This window comes from Malaclemys terrapin, chromosome 17 (genome assembly GCF_027887155.1).
Source record: "Malaclemys terrapin pileata isolate rMalTer1 chromosome 17, rMalTer1.hap1, whole genome shotgun sequence".
Taxonomy (NCBI): domain Eukaryota; kingdom Metazoa; phylum Chordata; order Testudines; family Emydidae; genus Malaclemys; species Malaclemys terrapin.
In genome coordinates this window covers 19,692,328-19,715,002 of record NC_071521.1, presented here as the reverse complement: position 1 = coordinate 19,715,002, position 22,675 = coordinate 19,692,328, and the positions used below count along the sequence as shown (strand labels likewise).

At 48.0% G+C, this 22,675-nt stretch overlaps 1 protein-coding gene across 1 annotated transcript in view; it reads right to left on the bottom strand.

The window, feature by feature from the left end:
- Positions 1-1,720: 1,720 nt before the first annotated feature.
- The window catches only part of LOC128825421 (ectonucleoside triphosphate diphosphohydrolase 2-like), a 29,035-nt gene continuing 8,080 nt past the window's right edge, over positions 1,721-22,675 (bottom strand). Inside the window, exons 3-9 of the mRNA XM_054007935.1 lie at positions 14,936-15,086; positions 13,245-13,404; positions 10,525-10,752; positions 8,076-8,348; positions 6,640-6,735; positions 4,155-4,289; positions 1,721-3,207 (exon numbers count right to left, since the gene is read on the bottom strand). Coding sequence (XP_053863910.1) covers positions 2,989-3,207; positions 4,155-4,289; positions 6,640-6,735; positions 8,076-8,348; positions 10,525-10,752; positions 13,245-13,404; positions 14,936-15,086 — 1,262 coding nt within the window. The 3' untranslated portion in view covers positions 1,721-2,988. The remainder of the gene's footprint in view (positions 3,208-4,154; positions 4,290-6,639; positions 6,736-8,075; positions 8,349-10,524; positions 10,753-13,244; positions 13,405-14,935; positions 15,087-22,675) is intronic.

Sequence of the window (22,675 nt, the reverse complement as noted above, 5' to 3'; positions counted from 1 at the left end):
CTTGAGACCAATGCACAGCCTACTATCCATCTCTCTGCTGTCAGAACTGCCTTCTTCCACTAACTCCACTGTCTCTACCTGCTACCGTTTCCATTCCTCCACCTTCTCAGACTCAGGCCGCAGGGCCGAAGAGAACTCCATAAAGAGGGAAGTTTACTCCAGTCTCCCGTTACTCCTGGAAACCCAGTTTGTTGCCTCTGCCACATGCTCAGTCTTCACTGGTCCAAGAACAGATTATTGTGAGGTGTCTTTGGAACCTGGGTCTCTCCTGTACCAGGATGACGTGACCCCCATCCCTTCAATGTGCTTACGTTACCTGGCTCTGCTCCCTCAGGGCTGATTGCACTAACGTTATTGGTGTGGATTGAATTTTTAGGGAGGTTTGTTTTCTTGGTAATAGCCTTAAGAGTCTTATTACGGCAGTGAGAGCACTGGCTACTACCCAAGTTCCTTTCCTTCCATTTAATGCTAGAAGGCAAACATAGATTTAGTAGGACAGAGAGGGATGGAGCCACTGGGGGACTTACATCAACATTCATCTGCCTAGTTTATGAAAGGAAACCTATCTTTCTTCACAACAGCTGGAGATAGGGTATGGATGGACATGACCCCTGCTGGAATGTGATTGCAGTGTTTATCCTCAGGGCAATATAGCACAATGAAACATTCTCAAACTCAATGTGGGGGAAAGGGTCAGACCAAAGAGTGTCTCAAAGTTCAAGGATTTTTACAAATGTTCTGGGCAGTGTTTGTGTAGCTGTATTGGGCCCAGAATATGAGAGACACAAGGTGGGTGAGGGAATCTCTTTTATTGCCGTCGGTTAGTGAAAGGGACAAGCTTCTGAGCGACACAGAGCTCTTCTTGTTCACGAGGCCTGGTTGAGACTAGCACAGATTGCCCATTAGAACCACTTATTAACGTTATACTAAGACGTGCAGCTCAAACACACACACACAGAAAGTTCCTACCTCAGCTTTCACTGTGCCCCCAGGCCTGCCCTCCCCCACACTCCACCTGTGGGCTTCAGACCAGCATGAGCAGCCCCAGAAATGGTGGAGCTGCCTTGCTGTAACGTATAGTTATGAACAACATTATGGGGGGGGATTTTTCAAAAGCATCTGAGGAGCCTAAGGCCCGTTTTCAAAAGTCAATGGGCTCTAGCCTCCTAAGTACCTACATCCCTTTAGAAAATGGGGCTTAGGCTCTTATGTCACTTAGCACCTTTTTAAAAAAATGTTACCGAAAGGGTACGTTTACACTGCAAAAAAAGACCTGCAGCACGGTCGGGGCTGGCCCAGATCAGCTGACTTGGGCTCACAGGGCTCGGGGGCTAAAATTTGCAGTGTAGATGTTCAGGGTTGCACTGGAGCCTGGGCTCTGAAACCCTGTGAGGAGGGAGAGACTCAGAGCTCAGGCTCCAGGCCAAGTGCAACATCGACACTGCAATTTTTAACCCTGCATGCTGAGCTCCATGAGCCCGTGAGAGCTGACCCTGGCTTTTAGACTTGGTGTCTGGGCTTTTTATTGCAGTGTAGACGTACCCTGAGTGATATAGAAGCACAAATGCATTTAACTTCTAGAGCTTGTTTTCCTACGTCACTCAGGACCTGACTGTTAAATGTATTCAGACATCTAACTCCCAGGCACCTAAATACCTGTAAGAATCTGGCCAAGTCATTCTTGAAAAAAAAAAAAAAATCACACCCTAAATTCTTTAGCTGATGGATTATATTTCATTTTATTTAATCCTTTCCATTTCTTTGAAAGCATCTTCCTCAATAGCACTGGGCTCTTTTACAAGAGTTTGAAAGTACCCATGGCTTTACCGAGGGCAGGGGCTCTCAACCTTTCCAGACGGCTGATTTGTCTTGCCGACCCCCAAGTTTCACCTCACTTAAAAACTCCTTGCTTACAAACTCATAAAATTACAAAAAGTGTCACCGTCACACTGTCAGCAATTTTCAGTAACTCATTTTTACCATGGAATTATAAAATAAATCAACTGGAATATAAATATTGTATTACATTGCCGTGTACAGCCTGTAGAAAAGTATAAACATGTCATTGCATGACATTTTAGTTAGCACTGACTTCACTAGTGCTTTTCACATAGCCTGTTGTAAAACTAAGCAAATATCTAGATAAGTTGACGTATCCCCGGAAGACCTCTGCGTATCCCTGGTTGAGAACCACTGACCTAGGGAACCACCGTCTCTTCCTAGGATTGATATCAGTGTACGAAGGGTTAGTACCAAGAATGATGGTAAAACAGCAGAGACAATGATTGGCTAGTGATGTGATGTGATATTCCCAGAAGCACCATGGTCCAGGAATGCTGGACTAGCACACCACACTAGAAGTGCTCAGGTATCACTGCAATGCTCCAAAGGAAATTTGGATGTTGGAATATAAACTAACTGCTTAACTTTAATCCTGGTCTACCAGATAGGTCATTGGACTGGAAATCGGAAGATCTGGCTTCTATTCCTGTGGTCTCTGTGGGCCAGAGTTTCAAAAGAGCACAAGGCCAGATTTCCAATTGATTCTGCTATCAGCCACCAAGGTGCAAATCCAGAGTAACTGACAGCCAGGGAGATACCCCAGAGTACCTCTAGGAGGGACTGAAATCCAAATCTCTTCCACTGGGATCTGCCTTCTGAGCGCCACAGAAAACAACTACCAGCATGTACCCAGCATTCAGGGCTAGTTACCAGGCACTTTCTATGGCATTAGTGTAAGCGACATGTTTACAGCCTGTCTGGCTTGGTGGGGAGGCTCAACGCCGTACTGAACTCTGGAAACCCCATCTGGCTGTTTGCCTCTTGGAGAAGTGGTTGGATGAAAAAAATTAAACACTAAAGAGCTTTTCCTGACACCTATGCAACAGCTCTGCAGCGTCTCCTAGGCCAGACGCTCCTTTGTGTGCGCTCATTCTCTCGGTCCTGTAATTGCCCTCTGCTGAGAGCTGACAACCCCTGGGACAACAGTCAGAGTCCTTCCAAGATGCGGTCCTCTCCGTTGTCCTTAGCCATCACACGGTATGCGATGCGCGTGAAAGAGCCAGTGAGCATCAGGACAAAGAGGATAAAGAGCAAGGGCCAGATCCCATATTCAATCGCTTTCAGGGAGCTCAGCTTATCCTCTGGGATGGTGTTGGTCAGATTCAGCATGTACCCAAGAGCCCAGCCAGCTGATAGGTTACCAACCTAAAGAAACAAAACCACAGAGTAAGATTGGGTTCGTGGCAGGTGAAGCCCAGGGCTGGAGGCTCAAACAGATCTCTCAATGCCCAGACCCAAAGCTTAGTTAATTTTATCCAAATTTCTTTGGTCTCAAAATTGGGTTAGAACACTCAATAGACCAGGCTTTATCAGGAGATTCCTAGTTTCTGAAGGGCACTTCTGCTTCCAGTCCTGGCCAAAGGCAGGAAGGGCAGAAGTGCGACTTTTTTTTTTTAAAAAAAAAGACGTGTCTAGCCAATCACCCCTGCCCCCCAGATGATTCAGAATCTGAACCCAAATTTCACAGCTGGCCCCCGGCTCTGTAACAGACCACACTAGCTCTCCAGATGTGAACACTCCCAAACTTTGCAAGGCATTCAAAAGCCAGACGGATCGGATCTCTCAACTCAAAGTCATGAAGATGTTCTTTTGCCCTTCGTTTTAAATTCTCTCCAGGCCACCTTCCCTGATCTACCACCTGGAACGGTGTCCTGCGCCCCATGATACACTGCATTGTAATAGAGGCCTAGTTGCTCAATGTTAGGGTTGGAATTTTGACCCATTCCTTCGTGAGGTCTGTCAAGTTTCACAACAGTGACTGACTGAGATGATAATCTTTCTGTGGCTTGGTTGACGGTCCTGCTTGTCAGACTAGTGACTTTATTTTATAAAAATATGGCACTGGGGTATAGCTGCATAGCTCAGGTTCTGAATGTTTGGATTCATTTCTTATTTTATCCAAACTATTCCTCCCTCTCACCCCACCCCTATCACCTTTGCCTGGGAGGAACTGCTGCCAGCCAGAAATGACAGCATCCATGTAAGATATCACAAAAATGATCATGGGAGAGGACATATCCCTCCCAGGGACTGTTAGCTACCTCCCCACAGACACATCTGTTATCTAAAGCATCACATACTATATTACTGACCTTCTCCTGGAATGTAATCTGGCCAGAGCTGTCCAAATCAAACAGGAATCCCCTTGTACTTAGATAGTAGATGAACGTGGATACGGAACAGTGATCAGCAAGACTGTCTGGTGTCATCTGAAACCTCTTGCTCAGCTTAACAGCATTTGGAAAAGAAGTTAGACACGTAAATATTCACTAACTGCATTTCTGAATGCTCTTAATATGGTAAAATCCAGCCCTTGTTGCTCTGTGCCACTGGTTGCTGAATTGCAGCAATGCTCAGGAATGCTCTCAAGCATCTTATTTATGGGTATGAAGTCAATGCTTCTTTCAGCCTGCTAAGCTGCAGGGCCGGTGCAAGCTATTAGACGACCTAAGCGGTCGCCTAGGGCACTAGCATTTGGGGGCGGCATTTTCTTCGGCAGCGACCACAGCAGCTGGATCTTCGGCCTCCTCAGTCGGCGGCAGCAGCTGGGGTGGGGGGCGCAGGGAGGGCCGTCTGCAGCAAGTAGGGGGGGACGGCACGCAGGGGAAGTCCCCAGCCCCACTCACCTCTGCTCCGCCTCCTCCCCTGAGCACACCGCCTGCTCTGCTTCTCTCCCTCCCAGGGTTGCAGCGCTAAACAGCTGATTGGCGCCGCAAGCCTGGGAGGCGGGAGAAGTGGAGCAGCGACAGCGTGCTCGGGGAGGAGGCAGAGCAGAGGTGAGCTGGGGTGGGGAGCTGCCACACAGCTCCCCGAGCAGGAGTGGGGGGAGCTGCCACGGGGGAGGTGCTTCAGGGCGGAGGGAGGGGGTGGGGCAGAGGTAAGCTGGGGTGGGGAACTGCCGCACGGCTCCCTGGGCCTGTGGGGGTGTAGAGCTGCCACGGGGGGGGGGGTCGCGCCTCAGGGCGGGGGAAGGCAGGGAGCTGCTGCAGGGCTCGGGGAGGGCGCAAGGTAGAAGTTTTGCCTAGGGCGTGAAACATCCTTGCACTGGCCCTGCTAAGCTGGAGACTTATTTCACCCTCAGGGAAGGGAGAGACCCTCCTTCATCCAAATCACTTTAAAATTTCATTTTTTCTTTGTCTTTTCAAAGAAAAATCTCTTGAATTCCCCATGGAAGGATCTCCATGGGCCCCCTGGGTGTTGAAGGACCTCACGTCATGGGGTGCCCCATGTGGGAGAGAACAAGAGGATGAGGATAGTTTTGTATGGAAAGAAGACATAAGTACGTATAATACAGAAGGGCCAGTCAGCATCCCCTGTCTACTCCTTAATACAAAGGAAGAAGCACTTGATTAAATGAGAAGCCGAGGGAGAGGGGCTTTGATCACAGCTCCCATGGGTGATCTCTCTTCTGCATAACACTGTACAGATTCTATCAAAGTCAGGGACCCTATTTGTTCGGCACAATGTACCTATTGTCCAATGCTGTGGCTTCCTAAGGCTTCTCAGAACAACCACAAAGCAATGATAAAAAATGAAAAACAGGCAAATTTAGATTGGACAAAGTTTGACATTTGCGGAGATTTGGAGTTTTTTATAACCTGGGATCTCCCAAGGACGTCCCAAACATATGGTATAAAATAGCTTGTGTGCACCCCGTGAAGGTAAGTCCCATTCACAGCTAGATGGCACCTCCAGCCAGCTTGAACCACCCAACCATTTAGACCACATCTCATTGGTGTCAGAAATGAGGTGGAAATATTTCTACCAGGAGGAGCCACACGATGGCTGGAATGTTCCGAAGGGCTCAAGCACTGACAATCATGGCCAGATTTTGAAAAGAGCTCTGCATGTTGTGCGGAAGGTGGGTGCGGAGCTCCTTGAACATCCCTGACTGTGGATGTTCAGCCCTTGGAAATCTGGCCCAGTGAGACCAAGGAGGACTCGTTACATTCAGCTGTTGTCAGAAGCTGGAAACATCCTGGTCACGGAGGAGGTTGGAGAGTGTGTCTGCTCCTAGTACTTTCTCGCCCTCTGCCTTAAGATGAAGCAAGGGCTTGTGCCATGCTTTACAAAAGCATAAAAGGAAAGCCTCACCCATTAGGTTATTACACCCATCCCACAGTACCGTTTAGGAACAGGTGACTGCCGCATGCGCTGTATCGATGACGAGGCAGAACAGTCTCTGCCTGCATCCATGGAGACCAGAATAGCTCATACGGACATGAGCACCAGATCAAATAGCCAAATAACAGATAAGCTGGGCTTGCTTCTGTTACACCTGTGGAGTCCCTCTGCTCAGCCCCACTAACAAACAGCACAATCTGGCCCACTGAGGGTGTGGAGAGAGTCTGGGTTTAGAGTATTTTTGCATTCACTAGATCCCATTTCTTGAAAGTCCCAAGGCTTTGGAAATGGGCTAGATCTTAACCAGCACCTAGGAGAACCCCAAGCTCCCCTTCGCTGGGGTCACCTGCTCGCAGTGCTTTCAGGAGAACCGAAGGTCTGAGTTGGGTTTTGCCCGAAAGCGTTGCCTGCCTCACTTATCCCCATGGTACAAGTGGGTTAGCTCACAGTCACCTCTTCCACAGACAGCCCACAGAATGAGTCGACTGCCTGGCCCAGGTCGGTAGAGGGCGTCATCTTCTTCACAAGATCCAGAGCCTCGGAAATCACCTAGGACAGCAGCAAAAATACTCATTGGAAACTTCAGCCCGTTTGTAGAATGAATAAAGCGAGGCAACGGCGTGAGGGCGCATATGGCATGTTCCCAGGACATTCTCCCAACACGTCTGTGTTTGGTAGCTGTATGTCTCCATGACACGCACCAGGAGATCAAGCAGAATTCATTCCACCCGGTTACTGACCAAAGGGGCAAACAATAGAAATGTCTCTGGGAAGCTGCTTTTCTGGCCTTTAGCACAGACTAGGGCAGCCCTTGAGCAACTCAGCACCAGACTCCCGCCTGGGGCTTGCAGCAGCAGGGAATAACTGGGGTGCAGAACCATCCTGGCCACACCTCTTCCCAGCCCCCCTCACTGCTAGCCTCAAAATGCCTCCAACATGCCCCTCCACCCCCTGCACCACGGGTCTGGTGGAGGCTCCCTGGGCCAGGAGTAGGGTAACTAGTTAAACTGATCCTCCAGCTACTAAGCTGAATTACTTTCCCTTGTAGCTTGTACGGTAAAGATGTGGCTGCAGCTGCTAGACACAGACCAGCACCCAGGAGAGAGTCTGGTCTCTTCTAGCACCTTTCACGCTCAGACTTTCCAAGTGCTCTTTGCAGACAGGGGAGTGAGGTACCAGCGGTGCAATAGCTGCAGCAGTCGTATGTTCACCCCTGGCTCCCACATGACTCTGGACACTAGAACCTGTGGTTCAGAGAAGGGATGTTGGGCAGAACATCAAAGTAATTCCCTACATTATGTTTAGAAAGTGCCAGAGGATCTGTAGCTTCCACGTGAACAATAAGCAGATATGAGAAAGGATAGCGCCTCCAGAAACACGGCACCCTGGTACTTCACTGCAGGCTTGGACAGCCTAAGCCTCTGTTCCATCATAGCACTTGAAGCCAAAGCCTTCTAGTCTAGAGGTCTAATAAGTAACCCAGGCTGACACCCGTGATGGCTATCTGGTTCATTAAACCCATGCCCATGTAGACACTTGAGAGTTGTCACTAACCAGAAAGCTATCACTATTTGGAACCTCAAAGAAGCAACACATGTCAGATCCTCTTGGCTTTAGCTAAATAAAATAAATAAATCTGTTCCTATTATTAATGTAGGGCCCATGACACACAGTAGAACAGGTCTCATTCCCATCCAGTAGAGGGCAGTGCTGCAATACTACCCAGAGTAATTCCAATTCCACCCAGCAGAGGACAGAGCACTAATACATACTAGTCAATCTTACAATGTTTATTAGGTGTTGAGCTGAGTAGGTGTTGAGCTGAGTACATCTCTTAAGAACTCCATGCGTAAAGCACACCTTAATGGAGTGCTTAATGGAGAACTTACCTGAAATCTAGTTATGTTGGGCTGGAAAACTCCATTTAGGGAACACTGTGAGAAGCCGCAGAACAAGGAGGAGTCGAACAAACTTCCCATGAGTTTCCTGCAGGCAGAAGAGTTGCTGGAGCCAGTTACTTGAAACACATCTTCAGAGGTAGGTGTTCTTAAAGAGGCGTTACTTCCAGTGCAGGGCCCATCATGCACAGAACCGAACCGAACCGCCCGGGGATAGGAGAGAGGCCAGCAGGGATTAGACACATCTCTCACATAGCCGTGGTCCTAGAGGGAGAGGATAAAACAGGAGCACAGAGAGCGAAAGGTGGTGCTGGAGTCTGAACAGGACTTTTCAAATAAAGACAAAATACAATGAAACTAAGGAGAGTTTGGTTTCAACATACTAGGGTTATAACAGAGAAGGCGGATTTTAACAGCTTTGCATAAACCAACCCCCTGCCATTCAGATTCTCATCCAAACTATCTAACCCTCTGCAAAGTTGGGGCTTAAACCTGCATGGTACTGAATGTTTTCGGCTTCTGTGGATTTCAGTGGGAGCTGCAAGTGTTTGGCACCTTATAGAACCGGGACTAGTGGTGGGAATTTAGAGTACATGTCCCTTGTAAGTTTCCTGGTCCTTCTTTTCGGATCAGAAATACTGCTTCTCTGACCTTCCCCTTCCCAGCCCAAAGCAGATATGCAGGGAAGCTAAAGGATTTTCACAGGTCAGACTTATTGAAATTTCAAGAACAGGCTGTCTGAGTTTGGGATGAATGTTCCGTCTACCAGTCCAGTCCAACCCTGAAGATAAGAGATCCCTGCAGCCAAACTCTTCTCATCCCTTTGAGACTGGGGAGACACCGCTGGGAATTTGGTTAATCACTCTGCTGTAGCTCTCGTCACACTGATTCTCTAGCGTGAATCAAAAGGAAGAACAGTCTATTGGTTAGACCACTAGCCAGAGCTGTGGGGGACCGGAGTTCAATTGTTGCTCTGCCATAAACATCTGGGCATTTCACTTAGGGGACTGAGGCACTAGCAGACTATCTGTACAATGGGGAGAATGGCACTGCCTTATCTCACAGCGGTGTTTTGCTGCTCATGCTCTAGTAATGGGTAGTGCCACACCTAGGGTTAGCATTTTGGGCTGGAAGCTTCATTTCCTGATGAGCCCTTGAATGGCAATATACAAAAACCTGTAGGAGAACACTTCAACCTCCCTGGACACAATAGCAGATTTAAAGGTAGCCATCTTACAGCAAAAAAACTTCAGGACCAAACTTCAAAGAGAAACTGCTGAACTTCAGTTCATTTGCAAATTTGACACCATCAGCTCAGGATTAAACAAAGACTGAATGGCTAGCCAACTACAGAAGCAGTTTCTCCTCCCTTGGTATTCACACCTCAACTGCTAGAAGAGGGCCTCATCCTCCCTGATTGAACTAACCTCGTTATCTCTAGACTGATTCTTGCCTGCATATTTATACCTGCCTCTGGAAATTTCCATTACATGTGTCTGACGAAGTGGGTATTCACCCATGAAAGCTCATGCTCCAATATGTCTGTTAGTCTAAAAGGTGCCCCAGGACTCTGTTGCTTTTTACAGATCCAGACTAACACGGCTACCCCTCTGATTCAAGAGCTAGTGTTTATGATCCCCACGACTCTACCATAATGCAAGTGGGGCACAGAGGTCTCTCTGGGTTAAATCGCGTCTAAAGCGAGAGCAGTTCTTCATAGAGAGGTGCAACAGAGCGGCTTTTAACCTGTGTGTTACTCACACATACGGTACACAGTGTCCATCTGGCCATGTATGCAGTACATGTACTGCTCAGCAGCCAGGAAGTAGATGTAGCCTTGGCAGAATTCAATGTTTTATATATAATTTTGCTGGAGAATATGGATGTTTATTTTTAAGCATTTTTTCTATTTTTATTGATTTCAATTTTCAGTTGCAGGAAATTGTGCAGGGAGGGCAGACAATTATTTAATGGCAGTAGATGTTGAGATTCAACAAAGTTAAAGCTTATAGCTGTTTAAAATACAAACTGCCAACATCACATCAAAATATACAAAGTAAATATCCTTAAATCAAACTCTAATAAGTTCTTAAGGAGGGTTTTTTTTACTTTCCCTATCCATACATTTCAACCACCATTGATGGAAATATTTTTTTGTCGGTTTGGGCGGGTGCGGGGAAATCAACATTTAACAATGAAAATCTACTCCTTCTAAGCCTAAGTATACGCCTGTGTTCATGCTACAGACACACATTCTTTGCACACTAGTATAAACAGTGCTTGTGACGCAGGCTCTCTGCTTGTGTACTCATAGGCAAGCTCCTGCATGAGAGAGGGTGTCTGATGTTACCCAACTCTGTATGCGCATTGACTATAACTTAAGGCATTTAACATTATAGGTTTAAAGAAGCCATGAAGCACATGATCATGCTCCACTCACCTGTATGGCTTTCAAGAGCAGCCTCTGGCGGAGCTGGTCTGTGCCAGAGCACGGGAAGTGGTGGGTGTAGACCCTGTGTTCTTGCCCGTACAGCCGCAGGGTCACTTCGTTCTCAGGATCTGTGCTCCTTTCTTTGATCTTGAAAGTGAGCCGGGTTGGGGCTTCTCCTATGGTCATGACTCCAACTGTTCCCTTCCTGGAGCGGCTCCACCGCCCAATCCAGCCATACTAGACAAAAGGGAGCCAGAGAGGTCGATTTTTCGTACACCTGACAAGTATCGGAGTTCAAATGCTCTGAAGGAATGAATGGGGAGGAACTGGAAATGCAACACTACACCTGCCCTCATCGGGGGCACCACCCACTGCCAATCCAGCCCCTGCCACTTCTCCCCATCATCGAATCTCAGCAGCAAACTACTGATATTCTCCCTTTCTGTATTGGTGGCAGAGGAATCTGTTTAAACAATAATAATAATAGGCCGTACCCACGTTAACATGATACACCGTCACCCAGGGAATTTTCCAAAGCCTTATTCCACATCTAGCAAAATCAACTTTCCACTGGAAAATGGGCACAACCTTTAACCCCGAGCAAGACATCTAGGAGTCTGAGGTCTTGACAGTGAATTGCTGCCACACTGTGGAGTGAACCTGCAGCCAGAGGAGTACAAACTGGTAGCATTATTTAGGTTCTAGGAGCAGTTTTGTTTATGGGATGGATCTCGTGTGTTTGAGATAAATGGACGGTAAATACAGAACGAGGAAAAAGGTGTATGGACAGTCTCTGCCAATCACATGCAGGAGGTCGTTGAGTTAAAGACTGCTGCCGGGTTCTTAAAGACTGGATCATTTTTAGAGCTGAGCAAATTCTGGATAAAAATATCCCTGGACTAATATACACGAGAACGACTGCATCATTCCGAAAGCTATAGTAACTCGCACTGAGTGGCTGGGTCACGACAAAAAGTAATTTTCCCTGTGCACACCTTCTTGTCAACTGTTGGGGGGGAATGGATGATGTCCACCTTGATTGAATTGGCCTCGTTAGCCCTGACCCCCCACTTGGTAAGGCAACTCCCATCTTTTCATGTGCTGTAATATATATACTGCTTACTGTATTTTTCACTCCATGCATGCGATGAAGTGGGTTTCAGCCCATGAAAGCTTATGCCCAAATAAATGTGTTAGTCTCTAAGGTGCCACAAGGACTCCTCGTTGTTTTTACTGATACAGACTAACACAGCTACCACTCTAAAACTCTCACTGTGATTCACTGAATAACGTACTCATTTAAGAACCGCATTAGTTGTTGAATAGGTGACTCCGGCTACAGGAGTGGACTAGCTCCAATCATTTAACACCAATCATTGCAGACATGAGCACTGAGAACAGCAGAATCTCACCTATGTTTAAAGGCATTGGTCAGTAAGCAGTGATTTGTTATACCATTTCTCTCTACAGAGGCATATCGATAACTACACAGGACTCTCCTCCTAGCCCCACTGCAGTTCAAGTTCCATGGGGAGATCTCCCTTCAGGAGCATCTTGTAGTCTGAGTTCTCACACCCCACTGCTTCCTGCACAGGCAGATGTGACTGGTGCTGATGTTAGTGATAGAAAGGGGCCACAAGAAAAGGCAAGGAGATGTATAGTCAAAACAGTAGCTGCTGTTCTGAATGGCACTACAAAATTAGTTAATTACTGTGCCTATTTTTGGCTAGTCTCACTGCGTTCTACAGCCTGGTATAATAAGCCCTTTGTGGAGGACTCTGTTGTACAGGCATTAGTCTGACACGTAGGACAATCTTAACTGCTTTGGGGTCAGTGTGACCAGACTCCCAGATGTGACTTTTCTAAAACGGCTTTCCACAAATAAAATAATGAAGGGTTTATGGACCGTAGCCAGCAAACGCATGGAATAATGAGCCCTTCCCTTGTACGGCACTGCCAGTGTGGGAATGCAGTGTTCTGTTTAATCCGTACATCCTTGGAACAGAACGAAGGAAACTAATGAATGGGCTAGAGCATGACATGCACAATGCTGCCCTCTACTAGCCAAAGTCAGAACTGCTCACAGCCCCAATACTAAAGGAGATTTTACCTGAGATGAAATGCTAGGGGCCTGTGATACTGGAGCAAAAGGACATGAATTCCGTTCGCTGTCTTTGGCAAGTCCTGAGAGGTAACTGAACAGAACCAAGTGACCCACCAATCTGGAACAACAGTGAAGAAAATTGGTGGTGGTTACCATCTGCAGTAGAGCTGCAGGACTGAGCGGTCATCTTGGTTTTTTGTTTTAAACAACCCCTAAGTCTGGGGCCAGGGTTACTAAGAAACAAACTTCGTTAAAACCTGGACAAATTTTTCTTTAAGCCTTGGGGAGTTTTGGTGCACATCTGTAGAACCCTATCCTAGGGCAAGGGTTCTATTAACCCAATAGTAACAGTTTGACCCCTTCCACACAGGCCAGCCAAACACTATTATCATATAGACTGGCCATAACTGAGTGCATATGAACTGTTTCAAAACTCTGTTGGAAGCCCCATGCAGGCAGAGCCCTAATGGTCCCGTCACTATCTCCATTTGGTTACTATATACTCCTCCAGCCCCGTTCTTCTCTCTGCTATGCTGCGGTGGCACCAGTGAAGTCAGTGGAATCACCCCGGTGTGATGGAGCAGAGAATCCTACTGGTGTCCTAAGCCAACCCTACAGCCTTTACCTTGATGAAGTTCTCCAGAAGATAGTTAACAGTGACCCAGCCAAACACCCCCTCGTTTTGACTGGACAGAATTTCTGCCCCCCGAAAGTCAAAGGGGTACGACTTCAGCGTGGCGGTGACAGCGGCAAGCAGAGTATCTGACACAGTGGGACTGGTGAGGCTGGGTGAAAAGGGAAGAAGCACATTAGTTGTTAAAGGGCCCCAAGCACAATCCTGAGCAACAACAGCCTCAATGCTTCCGGCACGTTGCTCGTTTTGGGGAATAACACAGTGCAAGTTATAATACGGCACCAATCAACTGCACTAATCACCAGCTTGGTCACGTGGCTGGAGAGGAGCACACACAGGCTGTGCCCTTGGGAAGCAAAGCATAAGGTTGTAGAGAGGACGCAAGGTCCAGTGGTTAGGCCACGAGGCTGGAAATTGGGAAATCCAGATCCAATTCCCCGCCCTACCCCAGACTGCCTGTGTGGGCGTGAGCTAGTCAGTCCATGGGACTTAGACTCCTAAATACCTCTGAGGAGCTGTGCCTCCACTCCTCCTCTGTGAAATGGGGACAGCAGCACTCCCCTCCCTCTCAGGGTCACTGGGGGGAGAAATAGGTTAGACTGTGATGCGCTTCGAGAACAGGGGCCACTTAAGTACCTCAGATGCAGGGCCGGCTCCAGGCACCAGCGGAGGAAGCACTTGCCTGGGGGCAGCTCATGCTAAGGGGTGGCATTCCGTCCAGTCTTGGGGCGGCACAGTCTGGGCGGCTTTTTTTTTTTTTATTGCTTGGGGCGGCAAAAATGGTAGAGCCGGCCCTGCTCAGATGGTTTAGCTGGCCACTGTAGTCAGGGATGAACAGAGATGGGGAGCATGGGCAGAGTATAACGGAGACTAGGGGAGGCGAAACCTCCCCAAACCTCGCACCCTCGGGGGCAGGGGCAGTGGTGGATTTGGGGCCCCTGGAAGAATCTCCCCTGCCACAGCCCCAGGGCTGGAGGAGCTCTCGCTTTTCCGGTCTCAGGACCACAAGGGGGGGGGGGGAAAAAGAGGAGCTAGCAGGGGCAGGGCCTCGGGGGGGGGGGGGGGGAGAAGAGAGAGAGTGGGGGCAGGGCTCTGGGTGGAATGGGGGCAGGGCCACAGGGGAAGGGGCAGAATGGGATGGGACCATGTGCAAGGCTGCAGGTGGAAGGGGCGGAACGGGGGAGGGGCTCCAGGCTTGGAGCTCCAGCCAGGGCCAGGAGCTCCAGCGTGGTCCCGGCTCAGGCTGAGAGTAGGGTGACCAGACAGCAAGTGTGAAAAATCGGGACGGGGGTGGGGGGTAATAGGAGCATATATAAGAAAAAGACCCAAAAATCGGGACTGTCCCTATAAAATCAGGACATTTGGTCACCCTAGCTGAGAGCTCGACCCTGGCTGGGGCTGAACTCTCAGGCCCCCCCACCCCACCCTCTCCCGTGGCTCCAACTGAGCTCTCAGCCCCCCTGTCCCAGCCAGGACCATGTGGGGGGAGGGGCCGAGCTCTCAGCCTCCCTCCCCCACTCCAGCCAGGGCCACAGGGGGGCTGAGAGCAGCAAGCGGGAGTGGGGCCTTGGCAGGAAGAGGCAGGGAAGGGAGCTAGCCTCCCCAAGGGGAAGCTAGTTTATAAAATGGTCGTTCACACCCAGTCTGCCATCGGCACATGGGTAGCTGAAACCTTGACTCACTTCAGCAGCCTCATGCCAGCAGTCGCTCCCAAATAGATAGGGGTTTGGTCATGCTGTTCCTTAGGGATTTCCTTCATTGCCTGGCCGAGGCATAGCTTTAAACTGTTCCCAGCTTCCCCCGGGGATCTGGAGTAGCTGGAGATTCCAGGACCTAAGGACGCAAAAGAAATATACGAAATATTACGACAGGGTGGGGGAGCCATTAGCCACAGCGATACATGCGCCTTTCGCGATATCAACAGTTCTGTGCCGAGTTTAGGATTTGCTACAGCAGATCTGCAAGGCGATGAATCACCTGTGCGAGGCTCCAGCCAATCCACAAGCCAGGGACTGGTCTGGTGACACTCAGGGCTGGTATAAGCGCCTCACTGGTGGAACAGCAGTGGAGTCTGCCCAATATCATTTCAGGGCTTGGAACCCTTTTCTGCCTGCTAGTGGCAACCGACTCCAAGCCTTAGCCTGCCCCTGCCCTATTCCTAGTCCTTCTCCATCCTTGCTCCAACCCTGCTCTGGACTCCTGATGCTGGCTCTGACCCTTAGCTCTGGTCTACACTACGAGTTTAGGTCAAATTTAACAGCCTTAGATCGATTTAACCCTGTAGCCGTCCACACAAAGCCATTTTTGTCGACTTAAAGGGTGCTTAAAATTGATTTCTGTACTCCTCCCCGACGAGGGGATTAGTGCTGAAATCAACATCGCCGAGTCGAATTTGGGGTAGTGTGGACGCAATTCGACAGTATTGGCCTCCGGGAGCTATCCCAGAGTGCTCCATTGTGACCGCTCTGGACAGCGCTTTCAACTCAGATGCACTGGCCAGGTACACAGGAAAAGCCCCAGGAACTTTTGAATTTCATTTCCTGTTTGGTCAGCGTGGCGAGCTCAGCAGCACAGGTGACCGTGCAGATCTCATCAGCAGAGATGAGCACAGAGTCCCAGAATCGCAAAAGAGCTCTGCATGGACCGAACGGGAGGTACTGGATCTGATCGCTGTATGGGGAGACGAATCCATGCTATCTGAACTCCATTCCAAAAGACAAAATGCCAAAATATTTTGGAAAAAAATCTCCAAGGGCATGAAGAACAGAGGCTATAACAGGGACCCACAGCAGTGCTGCGTGAAACTTAAGGAGCTGAGGCAAGCCTATCAAAAAACCAAAGAGGCAAACGGCCACTCCAGGTCAGACCCCAGACATGCCACTTCTATGATGAGCTGCATGCAATTCTAGGGGGTGCCCCCACCACTACCCCACCCCTGTTTGTGGACTCCTGCAAAGGTGGAGTCTCATGCAACAGGGATGAGGATTTTGGGGACGAGGAGGAGGAGGAGGAGGAGGTTGAAGATAGCACACAGCAAGCAAGAGGAGAAACCATTCTCCCCAACAGCCAGGAACTGTTTATCACCCTGGAGCCAGTACCCTCCCAACCCTCCCAAGGCAGGCTCTCAGACCATGAAGCCGGAGAAGGCACCTCTGGTGAGTGTTCCTTTGTAAATATAATACATGGTTTAAAAGCAAGCATGTTTAATGATTAATTTGCCCTGAAGACTCAAAGAAGCCAAAAAGACTGTGGCTTACCATGGCTGCCTGCAAGCCGAATTCTGTTGCCCGGCCCTGCGTGTGTGATCTCTCACACCAAACCGGCAGGCCCTCAATATAAGAGGCAAAATGCGACCTTGTACTCTAAAATGTGTCTTTTTAAATACTACTCTCCCTTTTTTCCCCCTCTACTGCATCTGCAAATGTTTCAACGCTCACCCTATCATCTCCATCCCAGAGGCTAGCATAGATAAGAAAAACAAAAACAAAACAAAACCCACCCGCACTCACGATGACATGTTCTCTGAGCTCATGCAGTCCTCCCACACTGAAAGAGCTCAGCAGAATGTGTGGAGGCAAACAAAGTCAGAGTCCAGGAAAGCAGAAAATGAATGCGAGGACAGGAGGGACAAGCAAGAAGAGAGGTGGCAGGAGCAAGAAGAAAGATGGCGGCAGTGCGATGAGAGGAGGCAGGAGGCAATGCGGAGGCTACTGGGGGATCAAACTGATATGCTCTGGCATCTGGTGGAGCTGCAGGAAAGGCAGCAGGAGCACAGACCGCCGCTCCAGCCCCTGTGTAACTGCCCGCCCTCTTTCCCAACAAGTTCCACAGCCTCCTCACCCAGACACCTAAGGACGGGGAGCTCTGGGCACCCAACCACTCCACCCCAGAGGACTGCCCAAGCAATGGAAGGCTGGCATTCAATAAGTTTTGAAGTGCAGTGTGGCCTTGTCCTACCCTCCTCCCCCACCCCTCCCAGGCTACCTTGGCAGTGATCCCCCTATTTGTGTGATGAATTACTAAAGAAGGCATGATTTTGAAACAATAATGACTTTATTGCCTCTGCAAGTGGTGATCAAAGGCGGGAGGGCAGTTGGCTTACAGGGAAGTAGAGTGAACCAAGGTGGCGGGTTTTCATCAAGGAGAAACAAACAGAACTGTCACACCGTAGCCTGGCCAGTCATGAAACTGGTTTTCAAAGCTTCTCTGATGCGCAGCGCGCCCTGCTGTGCTCTTCTAACCACCCTGGTGTCTGACTGTGTGTAATCAGCAGCCAGGCTATTTGCCTCAACCTCCCACCCTGCCATAAACGTCTCCCCTTAGTCTCTCAGATATTGTGGAGCACACAGCAAGCAGTAATAACTATGGGAATATTGGTTTCGCTGAGGTCTAACCCAGTCAGTAAACTGCGCCACCGCGCTTTTAAACATCCAAATGCACATTCTATCACCATTCTGCACTTGCTCAGCCTATAGTTGAGCTGCTCCTGACTACTGTCCAGGGTGCCTGTGTATGGCTTGGTGAGCTATGGCATTAAGGGGTAGGCTGGGTCCCCAAGGATAACTATAGGCATTTCAACATCCCCAACGGTTATTTTCTGGTCTGGAAAGTAAGTCCCTTCCTGCAATCATTCAGACAGACCAAAGTTCCTGAAGATGCGAGCGTCATGTACCTTTCCTGGCCATCCCATGTTGATGTTGGTGAAACATCCCCTGTGATCCACCAGTGCTTGTAGCACCATTGAAATGTACTGGCTGCCCTGGTGCTTCGGTCCCAAGATAGTGATGTGTGTTCCGTCTATCGCCTCACCACAGTTAGGGAATCCCATTGCAGCAAAGCCATCCACTGTGGCCTGCACATTTCCCAGAGTCACTACCCTGGATAGCAGCAGCTCAGTGATTGCATTGGCTACTTGGATCACAGCAGCCCGCACAGTAGATTTACCCACTCCAAATTGATTCCCAACTGACCGGTAGCTGTCTGGCATTGCAAGCTTCCATCTTGGTATTCTTGCACTTCAGGGCAGGGGAAAGCAAGTCACAAAGTTCCATGAAAGTGCCCTTACGCATGTGAAAGTTTCGCAGCCACTGGGATTCATCCCAGACCTGCAACACTATGCAATCCCACCAGTCTGTGCTTGTTTCCCGGGCCCAGAATCGGCATTCCATGGCATGAACCTGTCCCATTACCACCATGATGTCCACATTGCCAGGGCCTGTGATTTGAGAGAAGTCTGTGTCCATGTCCTCATCACTCTCATCACCGCACTGCCATCGCCTCCTTGCCTGCTTTTGCAAGTTCTGGTTCTGCATATACTGCAGGATAATACACGAGGTGTTTACAAGGGTGATACCTGCCACGGTGATCTGAGCGTCTGCAGGAGATGGTATATGGTATGGCGTCTGCCGGAGAGCAGAGTTGCAGTGGAAGCGGTGGATGATGGAACAGATATTTATAGAGAGATGCCACGAGAACAGATATTTATAGAGAACAATGAGAAGACCTGGGAGGTGGATTCATGACAGCAGAGTTGCAGCAGAAGCAGTGGTTGGAATGCCAGTTTTTCCAACCTATTGCTCCGTCTGCGGCCAGAGCAGGAGAACAGAGTGGCAGTGGAAGCGGTCGTTCGATGATGACGGTTAGCAGTCCAACTGCACCGTCTGCTGAAAGCAATATGGTGCCCACATGGAAAAAAGGTGCAAAACGATTGACTGCCATTGTTTTCATGGAGGGAGGGGCGACTGACGACATGTACCCAAAACCACCCGAGACAATGTTTTTGCCCCATCACGCATTGCGAGCTCAACCCAGAATTCCAATGGGCAGCGGAGACTGCAGGAACTGTGGGATAGCTACCCACAGTGCAACGCTCCGGAAGTTGACGCTAGCCACGGTACTGTGGACGCACTCCGCTGACTTAATGCGCTTAGTGGGGACAGACACACACTCAACTGTATAAAAATCACTTCCTAAAAAAAATCAACTTCTATAAATTCGACCTAATTTTGTAGTGTAGACATACCCCTAGGCCCAACTGCCATGACTCTCACCACTAGGCCTGACCATCCCCCGTCATGGTTTCTGATAAGATCAGACCAGAATCCTGACTCTAATAATGGCTAATACATGATGCTTTAGTGGAGAGAGATAAAAAGTGAGTAACACAATGCACCTAATTAAACCAACAGATGCAAGTTTAAGGTATCTACCAAACTACATACAGCAACATAAGAGACCCACATCAGAGATCTGAGAGTGATAAGTGGGAAAGGATGCAGGAAACTGAGCTGAGGCTGTCAGCTTCCTTCTTAAGTCATTTTCTCGTGTTCACAGGGAGGTTTCTACACCATCATTGTGGCTGCTATCAGCCACAGCACAGGAAGCCTCTGTCTAGGAGACCAGAGGAAGTTGTCAGTGCAAAGTGTCCTGTGCGTGCAAAAGGACATGGCTAAAGCAAGATTCATGGGGCTCTGAAACTGGATTTTTTTTTTCAGAATAGTCAAACTATCTGTCCATTTTCCAGATTGTGGTCACTTGCACTAAACACTCAGGATGCTTTTTCTGTTTTAAGACCTCATGAGGAAAATGTATCTTCTCCTGCTGAGCTCAATTTATTGTTCAAAACTCAACTCCCGTTCAGATATAATTGCAGTTTGTAAAGCACCATTAGCAAGCACAGCATTTTATGCAACAGCTAGAAGACAAGCTCCTTGCCCAGTGCTTCTTCCTCTTAGGCCCTGTCAATGCTACAAACAGTGTTGCCAACTCTCATGATTTTATCACAAATCCCCAGCTCCCAGAGGCTTGTGATTATGGGAGAGAGAGCTGAGGGTTTTTTTGTTTTTTTTTTTTGTTTTTTTAAACAAACAAACTTTTGGCCCACATGGTTGTGGAGAAAAGCTTGAAAATATGACCCTGAAAGGTTATAACAGCAGAAGATAAATAAAAAGAATTCAGAAGTTATTTTTAAAAATTGCATGATTTTTTGGGCCTGTCTCATGATTTTCAAATGTGTGGGGTCGGCAACGCTGAAATAACCAGAAATAGTCATAGTTTCTGCCAAACTTTTTATTTCATAGACTTTTTATTAAAATATTTTTAAACAAAATACCTTATAATTAAACAGACAGCTACAAATATCCCATAAGAACATAAGAACGGCCGTACCGGGTCAGACCAAAGGTCCATCTAGCCCAGTATCCTGTCTACCAACAGTGGCCAATGCCAGGTGCCCCAGAGGGAGTGAACCTAACAGGTAATGATCAAGTGATCTTTCTCCTACCATCCATCTCCACCCTCTGACAGACAGAGGCTAGGGACACCATTCCTTACCCGTCCTGGCTAATAGCCATTAATGGACTTAACCTCCATGAATTTATCCAGTTCTCTTTTAAACTCTGTTATAGTCCTAGCCTTCACAACCTCCTCAGGTAGTGAGTTCCACAAGTTGACTGTGCGCTGTGTGAAGAAGAACTTCCTTGTATTTGTTTTAAACCTGCTGCCTATTAATTTCATTTGGTGGCCCCTAGTTCTTGTATTATGGGAATAAGTAAATAACTTTTCCTTATCCACTTTCTCCACACCACTCATGATTTTATATACCTCTATCATATCCCCCCTTAGTCTCCTCTTTTCCAAGCTGAAGAGTCCTAGCCTCTTTAATCTCTCCTCATATGGGACCCCTTCCAAACCCCTAATCATTTTAGTTGCCCTTTTCTGAACCTTTTCTAGTGCCAGTATATCTTTTTTGAGATCTACTCAATTTAACATGACTATCCAATGCCACACGGGCCTAAACAGAGGAACAACTAATATATTGTTCAGGATAATATGGTGTACATTGTTTAGAGTTCTACAGTACTAGCTAGAACAATGGATTGTCATATGGGACCTGACATATGCTCCCTGAAGTCAGTCTAAGCATAGCCCCAATTCAGGCAAGGATGTGCTTGAAGTTAAGCTGTTCAGCTTTGCCCAGGCCGCACGGAGATCAACACGATTCAGCAGCAAAGCAGATGCCAAAGCTCAAGCTCACTGACAGCACATGGCTGTGTGGTGGAAAAGAGAGAAAGTTGTACGGACACAATTCAACTGGGGTGGTTGTAACTGGGTCACAGCGAGTCAGCGGCAGGGCCAGGGACTCTCAGTCTCCAGCCTGATGCATTTTCCGTTAGCGCATTTTGACAATAGCCAAGACAAGACTAACTATCGTGGGACTTAGACCTACTGAACGTCATTAGTTCTTGTGTATATAAAAAAGGGGGAGTCCTTTTGGCACCTTAGAAACTAACCAATTTCTTTGGGCATAAGCTTTCGTGGGCTAGAGCGCACTTCAGATGTATGAAGTAAAAAATACAGGAGCAGGTATAAATACATGAAAGGATGGGGGTGGGGTGCTTTACCAAGTGTGAGGTCAGTCTAATGAGATAAATCAATTAACCGCAAGATACCAAGGGAGGAAAAATAACTTTTGAAGTGGTAAGAGAGTGGCCCATTACAGACAGTTTTGACAAGAAGGTGTGAGTAACAGTAGGGAGAAATTAGTATTGGGGAAATTAAGTTTAGGTTTTGTAATGACCCAACCACTCCCAGGCTTTATTCAGGCCTAATCTGATGGTATCTAGTTTGCAAATTAATTCCTGTTCTTAATAATTAATTAGTTCTAGTTCTTGTGTGTCTGAGTTTAAGTGCTTTCCTGAATTGGGGTTTATATGAGTTCCATATAGGGGGGACCAAAAATCAAGTTTATAATGGAAATTCACTGCAAATACGGAGTGGCAACTGCTGCTCCATATAATAATGTGACTTTGTTTGTCTATGAGTAAAGCAAGCAGATTTGATCATAAGTTTTCAGTCCTACTGTTAGCCCTAGAACCAATGCAGCTATGTGAGAGGCAGGTGGATTCTAGTGCACCCTGTACATCACCAATAAAATTGCCAGCTAAATACTGTTTGGATCATAGAATTTTTTCCCTACAGATGACGGTGTAAGAAGCAGAAGAATCTTAGCTAGATTTTTAAATCCCAGGAGGAGCAGTTAGAAAAAAAGTGTCTTCATTTGAGATGAAAAATCATCCACAGAGGAGTCAGTTTTAGGTCTGTCTACATTACAATTTTGACCCATTTTGTAAGCAATTAGTGGCACAGATGGATCTGAACATAGTTTGTGTTCACAGATCACACAGTTTATCTACCTTGGGTACTTACCCTACTGCCACAGTATCTGAGCAGCACCCCACAGCCTTTAACATAGTTATCTTTACAACAGCCCATAAGGCAGGCCAGGGCTATTATCTCCATTGTATAGAGGGGGGGAACTAAGGGACAGATAGGCTAAGTGACTTGCCCAAGGTCACTGTCTTGTGGTAGAGCAGAGATTTCAATCCCAGTCCCCCATGCCCTGGGCTATTGCCCTAACACTA